At 49.0% G+C, this 10957-nt stretch overlaps 2 protein-coding genes, 1 long non-coding RNA gene and 1 pseudogene across 3 annotated transcripts in view; 2 read left to right on the top strand and 2 right to left on the bottom strand.

The window, feature by feature from the left end:
- LOC113744466 (uncharacterized) overlaps window positions 1-10625 on the bottom strand; it is a 17871-nt gene extending 7246 nt beyond the window's left edge. The window contains exon 1 of the long non-coding RNA XR_003461557.1: window positions 10527-10625. This is a non-coding gene — a long non-coding RNA (uncharacterized LOC113744466). The remainder of the gene's footprint in view (window positions 1-10526) is intronic.
- The window catches only part of cnksr2a (connector enhancer of kinase suppressor of Ras 2a), a 76400-nt gene that overhangs the window by 58435 nt on the left and 7008 nt on the right, over window positions 1-10957 (top strand). The window lies entirely within an intron of this gene.
- LOC113744465 (kelch-like protein 34) lies at window positions 3277-5347 on the top strand (annotated as a pseudogene).
- Window positions 7079-9354, bottom strand: LOC104928759 (kelch-like protein 34). Its single transcript, XM_010743103.3, has one exon. The coding sequence runs from the start codon at window positions 9328-9330 to the stop codon at window positions 7522-7524; it is 1809 nt and encodes a 602-aa protein (XP_010741405.3). The 5' UTR covers window positions 9331-9354; the 3' UTR covers window positions 7079-7521.

The following is a 10957-nucleotide window of genomic DNA, read 5'->3' on the forward strand; positions in this document are numbered from 1 at the left end:
ACAAAAAGTGCTGTCGAGATTTGTTTCTGCCGCAGATAAAGACTCCACTTTACTTGGACTTTTAGAAGTAAGTGAGTTGCGTTGCAATAACAGCATTCGTCTGCTATTCTTTGCTTCTTTTGTTGTTTGCGGGTATTTTAAGTCTGAAATAAACTCCATTAAGAGGACATTTCTTCATAATTGACATTTTCCAAAGGTTCTTGACAAAAAAAACAAAACAAAACTGTGATTCCCCTTTTAACTCTGTGATGACCAACTTGAAAGACACTTGGAAGACAACTATTCAGCACTGATTTATACTGATGCTTTCTATTAAATTATTCATTTCTAATGTTTGTAGCGATTTGCGAGTTCAAATGTACGATTTTCCTTTTTTTTTGGTGGGGGAGGCAGGGGGGTTATATGTCTTTGTTGTTGTTTCATTGTTATGATTCTATCTTCAGAGAAAATATTGCATAAATCGAGATGGTTCAAACTGTTCTGTTTGATGTCCCACATCATTCTGAATTACTCGTTAGATACTAATTAAACATGTACACATTTGTCCTGTTTGTTATAGATTTGAATAAGTTCATTCTTTACTTTGGTCCAGACTGAAATTTCTCAACAATTAATCATCATGGAATTCTTTCCATTATATTAGGACAGATATCCAACAGCTTCTTCTTCCCCGGCTAATCTAATTATCGGCAAGACGTGGATCCTCGGCGGACCTGAGGTGGCCGAATGACCCCTGGTTGCTCAGTAACGGCACCCACCTGTCAATCAAAGCGTCCACACTCTTATCCTGCATAACTTTAAGCCTTATATAAATCTGAACAGGTGAGTTGTATTAAATTCACCCTCAGTACAGTGTCATGAACGGGGAATTAGCTACAGAGTAGGGCTGCCACAATTAGTCGATTAGTCACGATTACGTCGACGAACAAAATCGTCGACAACTAATTTAGTAGTGAATCCCCATGAATCAGGGTGGGGTGGTGTTGCCAATCACCGCGATTTTTCCGCAACTTCCGTGCAGTCTGCCCGGGGATTAACTCGTGGGTCAGGGACAGCCGCACGGTGCGGGGGATCCCCTCATGGGACCTCTCCCCGGCGCATTTCCTCCGCGGCGCTCTGGGTCGGCATGGAAAGACTCTGGGGCGAAGGTGGCTCACGGCTCCGTCCGCGAGGTTTACAGCGCCCTCCCCTTTCAGGATAGTCAATTTACGCATGATCCGATTAGTCGACTAATCGAAAAAAATAATGGTGATTAGTCGACTATCAAAATAATCGTTTGTGGCAGCCCTACTACAGAGACCAAAACTGTTTTTTGTACCAGGCTGTAAACATGTTTATTTCTTATTTTAACATGGGGACTTATGGAGACTGACTCACTTCTGAGCCAGCCCCAAGTGGACGTTTGAGGACTGCAGTTTTTTTGCATTCCACATTGGTTGCTGCTTGACTAGTATAAATTGTATGCAGATGATCATGGTTCCCAGATGATATATCCTCTAAATATCAGCCTCAGCTGTGTACATTGTTTTTCAGTGCTATTTGGTTACAAGTCTGGTGAATATCCGGTATGTTAGCCTTATCAGTGTAAATGTGTCAGCATGTTGCAATTTCTCACTCTTAGCCGAGTTTTCTTGTCATTTTTTAAAAATATATCTCCTTGTTGTGACGCTGACAGCTAACAAAAACAGGGCATGAGAGTTTTTCAAGTTTTCAAGCTGACGGAATTTTCATGGTGGAGACTTCCCTTTATTCCTGCAGGTGTCGGGGGACTGACAGTAAACAGAGCAAATAATAATATAAAAAATGCTACCTTCAGGCAAAATTAAATAACCTGAAACTCTGACAGAAGCAAATTAAAACTTTGTGTTTTCCCGTGATGGAAAATGTAGCTCGGAGTCTTTTGAGTCAGTTTTCACACGCCTCGCCGTGCACGCCGTACCGACACTCCTCGCTGTAATGTTCTTGTTTTGCTGGAGTTTTAGGTGGGAGTGGAATCACGTTAATCCTGACCTAAACCTCCAAGTCCAGCAGTTTAAAGGAGGAATGGACGACACACACACACACACACATGCACAGACACCTCACATTGCAGTGTGCATCTATCATCACATCACATGTCGAACACACAGACAAACACACACACACACAGAGCAGCTGTAGCTAAGTTTAGCTTCACCATCAGGTCACGGTGGAATATTTAGCCATGCCGAACCAACGGGAGGATTTGACATCGTGTGGGAAAAGATTCAAAATGTTCTTGAGGATTTTCAAAGAGGCGTGAGTCTTTGTGAGTCGCCCCGTGTGCTGAATTCTGACCGGGGGGGACTCTTCTATAAAACAAACCACACACACACACACACACACACACCACACCACCACACACACACACTCGTCTCTGAGCCAGCATCTACTCCGGATCATAACTCACTACGAAAAATGCACGTCGCAGGGAAACGCTGCAAGAGCTTGTAAGTGTGCAATAAAGCGATGTTGTTTGCATATTGTGTGTGTGTGTGTGTCAGACAGCAGCACACACAAACACACACACCAGTAGCTGGTCATTAATCAACGCCGTGTAAACACGCTGGACACTGGAAACCCGATACTGGAAACGAATCCTTCCTTTATTTCTCTCTCTCTCTCTCGCTCCCACCACCTCTGCGTAAAAAATACGGTGACATTATCTGTGTTAGTTTGAAGCAGGGAAAGGTCATAAATAAAATCTCCCGTGTGTGCGGCTTATCGCAACACTAACAACTACTCCTCCTCCTGACACCTGTGAGATCTTTTTGAAACTTCCTCACGCCGTCGACCTCGCTCTGAATCCGCCCCGCCACACACCGCTGCTGCTGTGTCCGCCGTGGTGTGTTTTCTATTCCTGTCGCCATGGCGATGAGGGCACAGATAGGCGCCGTAGCAACCGTGCCCTGGAATTTGGTCCGGGACTCTGAGCAGCTGTATTTACAATGAGTTCATCCACCATGGATAGACGCTAAAAACCATGCCAGGTCACCCTGTGTCGGTGTGTGTGTGTGTGTGTGTGTGTGGTTTTATCCATTCATCTGCCTACGGCTGTGTTGGTGTGTGTGGTGGTGTGTTGTGTTGGATGCATGTATTGGGGTGATACTCCCACCCGGACCAAGAGGAAAAGGGCAACAGGATGAACACAAAGCCAAACAGGGCCGGGACATTGTAGAAACAGACTGAGGCTTTGGGGACGGGCCGTAAAAAGGGGGTAGGCGGTACATGTGTGTGTTGTGTGTGTGTGTGTGTGTGTGTGTGTGTGTGTGTAGGGGTAGTTGTTAACCTTTGGTGTCACATGCTGCAGACAGAGCACGACAAAAACACAGATGGACGGAGCTCGTCCCGTCCTTGCGTCCTGATTCTCGTCCTCCTGTGCAGCTTTCCCTGCACCTTCATATCTTAACGTCACTGCTCGGCTTCAAAGATAAACTTTTCTCTCGTCTGCCTTCCCTCTCTCCTCGCCTCCTGTCTTTTTGGATGGATAGCTACTCTCTCCTCTACAGTTCCTCCCACAGAACCGGACTCCTCTCCGGCTTCCAGCGCCTGCGCTCTCAGAGGAAGATGTGTGATGTGGTCCTGGAGGCTGGCGGCGTTTCGTTCCCCTGTCATCGCGCCCTCTTGGCCAGCTCCAGCGAGTATTTTTGGGCTCTGTTCGGAGAGACCACCGCCGAGAGATCAGCCGGCTCCGTTAGCCTTCCGGCACTAACCCGAGGGTTTAGACATCATTCTGGACTTCCTGTATTCTGGCTGGCTCAGCGTATCCCCGCCCACACTTCCTGTCGTCTTGGCGGCGCCAGGTACCTGCAGGTGGAGCGGCTGTGGCGATATGCGAGCGCTTCATTACCGACGGCTTAGCGCTGGATTGTTGTTCCTACGCTAACCTGGCCGAGCATCACGCCCTTTCGGATGCACTCGAAGCTGCCAATCAAACCGTCGCTATGGATGGGAGATGGGGACATTGCTGCAGGACAGCAGGGATGACCTTCTAGGGCTGAATGTCCAGTCCGTCATGGCGGTGCTCGATGCTGACGAGATACCTGGCGTCAAGGAGGTGGAGCTCATAAAGCTGGCTCTGGATTGGGCTGAACGAGAACGGGCCCCTCCCCCTGCTGAAATCAAATCTGCTGCTGAGTCGCCTGCGCTTCGGATTGGTCGCCCCGTGTGACCTCACCGATCTCAGCCACGCCCACAGAGGCCATGGCCACGCCGCTGATCAGAAGTCAGCTGACTCGAGCTCTGGAGTACCACAGGCTGGGTTCCGCTCAGCCAATCAGGCAGAGCAGGCAGTCCACGCTCAGGGCGTCACCCATCGCGTGCTTCTTGTGGGTGGAGGATCCGGCCCTGATTGGCCGGAGCAGCAGTCCTGGCGTTCGATCCTCGAAGCAGAAAGTTTTCATCCCTGAGCTCCGGCCTCCCGCTGCGGCTGAGAAGTCACTGCGTGTGCTCGGTTGGAGGTTTCCTCTTCGTGATCGGAGGGGAAGAAGTGAAGGAGAGACGAGGACGGGGAAGAAGTCTGTCACCGTGGCGATGTCCAACCAGTGTGGCGTTACGATCCTCGCTTCAGCAGTGGGAGAAGGTGGAGTCCATGCTGAGGAGGCGAACGCAGTTCACCTGCTGCGTGGTGGAGGACGTGATCTACGCCATCGGAGGTCGAAACACACGACCGGGCACCGACGCACCCACCTCCGTAGCTTCTGTTGAGTTTTATGACATGGCTTCAGGAGGGTGGGGAGAGGAGCAGCCTGCCTCGACCCCTTTACGGCCCGCTTCTGCAGTGCTTCACGACTGCATCTACGTGTCGGGCGGTGTCCCGGGCAACCAAGGCACCACATCGACGCCAGTAACCACGGCGATAACCAGGATGACCACAGAGGAAGCAGCCGAGAAGTCCTATCCTGGGACCTCAAGGGTAAAGTTTGGGAGAGCGAGCCTCCATGTCATCGCGAGGTCCGGTCACCGCCTGCGACCGCCCACGGCCACATCTACGCCTTGCTGGGGATGTACGAGCCTTTCTGCGACATCGAGCAATACGATTCGCGGTCGGACCACTGGACCCGCCTCCGGCCGCTCCTCCATGGCTCTTCAACTACGGGATGGCGTCGACGCCGTCCGGGAATCTGCTCGTGTTTGGCGGGAGGAGATGGAGCGACGGACGGGAGGTGATAGTGAAGAGCGTGCTGGAGTACGACACGAAAAAAAGATCGCTGGAGGGAGATCTGTCAGCTGCCCAGACCTCTAACCGGGACCGAGTGCACTCTGCTGCCCCTGCCGGACTAAAGCTCACATCGCGGGAGAAGATTCGAACATTCATTTAAACAATCACAAAACAAAGACTTTAAAATTCTGACAGTTCATGGACTGTAAACTCCATTTTATGTGTTTGTTATATAAACAAAAGTTGAGTTTAGGGAACTTTGGGTTTCAGCCATGCAAGAAGAAAAAACACTATCCATCAGAGCAGACAGCTTTGCGGCCGAGAAATAAAAAACTGTGGTGTCAGAGATAAATATTCACCCGGCATCCCAACCTCAACATTTTCACTCCTCGTGTCACTATAAATTTCAAACTGCTTCTACTCCTGTCTTGTTAGAGGAGAAGAGACGTGCAGTATATCAGGATACCTAGGGAAATATTCAAGTCAAATCTAAATGTTTGACACCATACGAATTATTTCTATTAAGCTAAGCTTAACTAGCTTTGCTTGGCATAAAGCACATAATCTTTTGTCGTACCGTCTTCGGTTTTATACAGATTAAAGACTACTACTTATAGACATTTTGACATTTTGGACATGGCACTTCTTCTCTTTCAAGTTGGATAAGACAAGTACGCACTCTCATGTCTGTGTGCTGTATACAAGCCTGCCAGGAGATGATGTAGGAGTTGGCGTAAAGCAAAACTTCATGTCATATTTGCAGATTTAAAAATATAGATTTAGTTAATTGGTGGGTTTAAGTGTTGTGTTGTGTTTGCAAGCAGATTTTATGTCTGGACAGAAATAAGCTAGTTTACTCCTTTATGCTAACTCTACTCTATTACTTATATATATTTTTTTAATCGCTAAGGGAGAAGATAACAAAAGGACACGCACAGTTTGTCCTTCAACAATGTGAGCGCCGCTTGGAAAACTAAAACAGAAATACAATATAATCCCTTTTTTAGCCTGTGTAACTGACAACTTGTGAGTGAAGCTCGAAAGACTGGAGACAGGGAAAACACATGCGACTCTTAAACTCACTAATTAGAAGGTCACATACTTTACACCAGGGGTTCCCAAAACAACGGTACCAGTGATTTGCGACCCGCACTATCCCCAGGTGTTAGATGATTTGTGATTTGATGCTAATAAACCTTACCTTAATATTGTTAATCTGTTGTAATCACATCAAAGACAATCTTTTATTGTATCTACTTTTTTATGTTTTAATACAATTATGGCTAAAATATGCTATTTCTAAAAGTTTTAAAATTTTATTTGATTTCTTAAAATCATCTTGCGACCCCCTTTTGCTGCCTTGTGACCCCTCTGGGGGGTCCTGACCCCGACTTTGGAAACCAGTGCTTTACTCTAGCTTCATTTCATTTTGCACAAAAACACACCAGCGATCTTCTCATCAATTTGGCCAAAATACAAATAGTCTCATAATTAGTAACATTGGAAACGCAAACTGGCTACTGTAAAAAAGGTCTATTGTCTATTTTCCAAAACAAAATTTAAAAATATAAGTAATAGAGTAGCTTAGCATAAAGAAGGAGTAAACTATCTTATTTCTGTCCAGACACAAAATCTGCTTACAAACACAACACAACGCTTAAACCCACCAATTAACTAAATCTATATTTTTAAATCTACAAATATGACGTGAAGTTTTGCTTTACGCCAACTCCTACATCATCTCCTGGCAGGCTTGTATACAGCACACAGACATGAGAGTGCGTACTTGTTCTTATCCAACTTGAAAGAGAAGAAGTGCCATGTCCAAAATGTCAAAATGCTTCTATAAGTAGTAGTCTTTAATCTGTATAAAACCGAAGACGGTACGACAAAAGATTATGTGCTTTATGCCAAGCAAAGCTAGTTAAGCTTAGCTTAATAGAAATATATTCGTATGGTGTCAAACATTTTAGATTTGACTTGAATATTTCCCTAGGTATCCTGATATACTGCACGTCTCTTCTCCTCTAACAAGACAGGAGTAGAAGCAGTTTGAAATTTATAGTGACACGAGGAGTGAAAATGTTGAGGTTGGGATGCCGGGTGAATATTTAATCTCTGACACCACAGTTTTTATTTCTCGGCCGCAAAGCTGTCTGCTCTGATGGATCGTGTTTTTCTTCTTGCATGGCTGAAACCCAAAAGTTCCCTAAACTCAACTTTTGTTTATATAACAAACACATAAAAATTGAGTTTACAGTCCATGATACTGTCAGAATTCTAAAGTCTTTGTTTTGTGATTGTTTAAATGAATGTTCGAATCTTCTCCCGCGATGTGAGCTTTAGTCCGGCAGGGGCAGCAGAGTGCACTCGGTCCCGGTTAGAGGTCTGGGCAGCTGACAGATCTCCCTCCAGCGATCTTTTTTCGTGTCGTACTCCAGCACGCTCTTCACTATCACCTCCCGTCCGTCGCTCCATCTCCTCCCGCCAAACACGAGCAGATTCCCGGACGGCGTCGACGCCATCCCGTAGTTGAAGGAGCCAGTGAGGAGCGGCCGGAGGCGGGTCCAGTGGTCCGACCGCGAATCGTATTGCTCGATGTCGCAGAAAGGCTCGTACATCCCCAGCAAGGCGTAGATGTGGCCGTGGGCGGTCGCCAGGCGGTGACCGGACCTCGCGATGGACATGGAGGCTCGCTTCTCCCAAACTTTACCCTTAAGGTCCCAGGATAGGACTTCTCTGCTGCTTCCTCTGTGGTCATCCTGGTTATCGCCGTGGTTACTGGCGTCGATGGTGCCTTGGTTGCCCGGGACACCGCCCGACACGTAGATGCAGTCGTGAAGCACTGCAGAAGCGTGGCCGTAAAGGGGTCGAGGCATGGCTGCTCCTCTCCTCCACCCTCCTGAAGCCATGTCATAAAACTCAACAGAAGCTACGGAGGTGTGTGCGTCGGTGCCCGGTCGCGTGTTTCGACCTCCGATGGCGTAGATCACGTCCTCCACCACGCAGCAGGTGAACCGCGCTCGCCTCTCCAGCATGGACTCCACCTTCTCCCAGCTGCTGAAGCGAGGATCGTAGCGCCACACCTGGTTGGACATCGCCGCGGTGACAGACTTCTTCCCGTCCTCGTCTCCTTCCTTCACTTCTTCCCCTCCGATCACGAAGAGGAAACCTCCAACCGAGCACACGCAGTGACTTCTCAGCCGCAGCGGGAGGCCGGAGCTCAGGGATGAAAACTTTCTGCTTCGAGGATCGAACGCCAGGATCTGCTGCTCCGGCCAATCAGGGCCGGATCCTCCACCCACAAGAAGCACGCGATTGGGTGACGCCCTGAGCGTGGACTGCCTGCTCTGCCTGATTGGCTGAGCTGAACCCAGCCTGTGGTACTCCAGAGCTCGAGTCAGCTGACTTCTGATCAGCGGCGTGGCCATGGCTCTGTGGGCGTGGCTGAGATCGGTGAGGTCACACGGGGCGACCAATCCGAAGCGCAGGCGACTCAGCAGCAGATTTGATTTCAGCAGGGGGAGGGGCCCGTTCTCGTTCAGCCAATCCAGAGCCAGCTTTATGAGCTCCACCTCCTTGACGCCAGGTATCTCGTCAGCATCGAGCACCGCCATGAGCGACTGGACATTCAGCCCTAGAAGGTCATCCCTGCTGTCCTGCAGCAATGTCCCCATCTCCATAGCGACGGTTTGATTGGCAGCTTCGAGTGCATCCGAAAGGGCGTGATGCTCGGCCAGGTTAGCGTAGGAACAACAGTTCTCAGCGCTTAATCCGTCGGTAATGAAGCGCTCGCATATCGCCACAGCCGGCTCCACCTGCAGGTACCTGGCTGCCGCCAAGACGACAGGAAGTGTGGGCGGGGATACGCTGAGCCAGCCAGAATACAGGAAGTCCAGAACGATGTCTAAACCCTCGGGCGTTAGTGCCGGAAGGCTAACGGAGCCGGCTGATCTCTCGGCGGTGGTCTCTCCGAACAGAGCCCAAAAATACTCGCTGGAGCTGGCCAAGAGGGCGCGATGACAGGGGAACGAAACGCCGCCAGCCTCCAGGACCACATCACACATCTTCCTCTGAGAGCGCAGGCGCTGGAAGCCGGAGAGGAGTCCGGTTCTGTGGGAGGAACTGTAGAGGAGAGAGTAGCTATCCATCCAAAAAGACAGGAGGCGAGGAGAGAGGGAAGGCAGACGCGAGAAAAGTTTATTTCTGAAGCCGAGCAGTGACGTTAAGATATGAAGGTGCAGGGAAAGCTGCACAGGAGGACGAGAATCAGGACGCAAGGACGGGACGAGCTCCGTCCATCTGTGTTTTTGTCGTGCTCTGTCTGCAGCATGTGACACCAAAGGTTAACAACTACCCCTACACACACACACACACACACACACACATGTACCGCCTACCCCCTTTTTACGGCCCGTCCCCAAAGCCTCCAGTCTGTTTTCTACAATGTCCCGGCCCTGTTTGGCTTTGTGTTCATCCTGTTGCCCTTTTCCTCTTGGTCCGGGTGGGAGTATCACCCCAATACATGCATCCAACACACACACACACACACACACCAACACAGCCTGCAGGCAGATGAATGGATAAACCACACACACACACACACACACTGACACAGGGTGAGCCTGGCAGGGTTTTTAGCGTCTATCCATGGTGGATGAACTCATTGGTAAATACAGCTGCTCAGAGTCCGCGGACCAAGATTCCAGGGCACGGTTGCTACGGCGCCTATCTGTGCCCTCATCGCCATGGCGACAGGAATAGAAAACACACCACGGCGGACACAGCAGCGGTGTGTGGCGGGGCGGATTCAGAGCGAGGTCGACGGCGTGAGGAAGTTTCAAAAAGATCTCACAGGTGTCAGGAGGGGTAGTTGTTAGTGTTGCGATAAGCCGCACACACGGGAGATTTTATTTATGACCTTTCCCTGCTTCAAACATCACACAGATTAATGTCACGGTATTATTTTACGCAGAGGTGGTGGGAGAGAGAGAGAGAGAGAAATAATAAAGGAAGGATTCGTTTCCAGTATCGGGTTTCCAGTGTCCAGCGTGTTTACAGGCGTTTGATTAATGACCAGCTACTGTGTGTGTGTTTGTGTGTGCTGCTGTCTGACACACACACACACATCAATATGCAAACAACATCGCTTTATTGCACACTTACAAGCTCTTGCAGCGTTCCCTGCGACGTGCATTTTTCGTAGTGAGTTATGATCTCTGAGTAGATGCTGGCTCAGAGACGAGTGTGTGTGTGTGTGTGTGTGTGTGTCTGTGTGTGTGTTTGTTTTATAGAAGAGTCACCCCAGTTCAGAATTCAGCACACGGGGCGACTCACAAAGACTCACGCCTCTTTGAAAATCCTCAAGAACATTTTGAATCTTTTCCCACACGATGTCAAATCCTCCCGTTGGTTCGGCATGGCTAAATATTCCACCGTGACCTGATGGTGAAGCTAAACTTAGCTACAGCTGCTCTGTGTGTGTGTGTGTTTGTCTGTGTGTTCGACATGTGATGTGATGATAGATACACACTGCAATGTGAGGTGTCTGTGCATGTGTGTGTGTGTCGTCCATTCCTCCTTTAAACTGCTGGACTTGGAGGTTTAGGTCAGGATTAACGTGATTCCACTCCCACCTAAAACTCCAGCAAAACAAGAACATTACAGCGAGGAGTGTCGGTACGGTCGTGCACGGCGAGGCGTGTGAAAACTGACTCTAAAAGACTCCGAGCTACATTTTCCATCACGGGAAAACACAAAGTTTTAATTTGCTTCTGT

Source organism: Larimichthys crocea, chromosome XXIII (genome assembly GCF_000972845.2).
Source record: "Larimichthys crocea isolate SSNF chromosome XXIII, L_crocea_2.0, whole genome shotgun sequence".
In the NCBI taxonomy this organism is placed as follows: Eukaryota; Metazoa; Chordata; class Actinopteri; family Sciaenidae; genus Larimichthys; species Larimichthys crocea.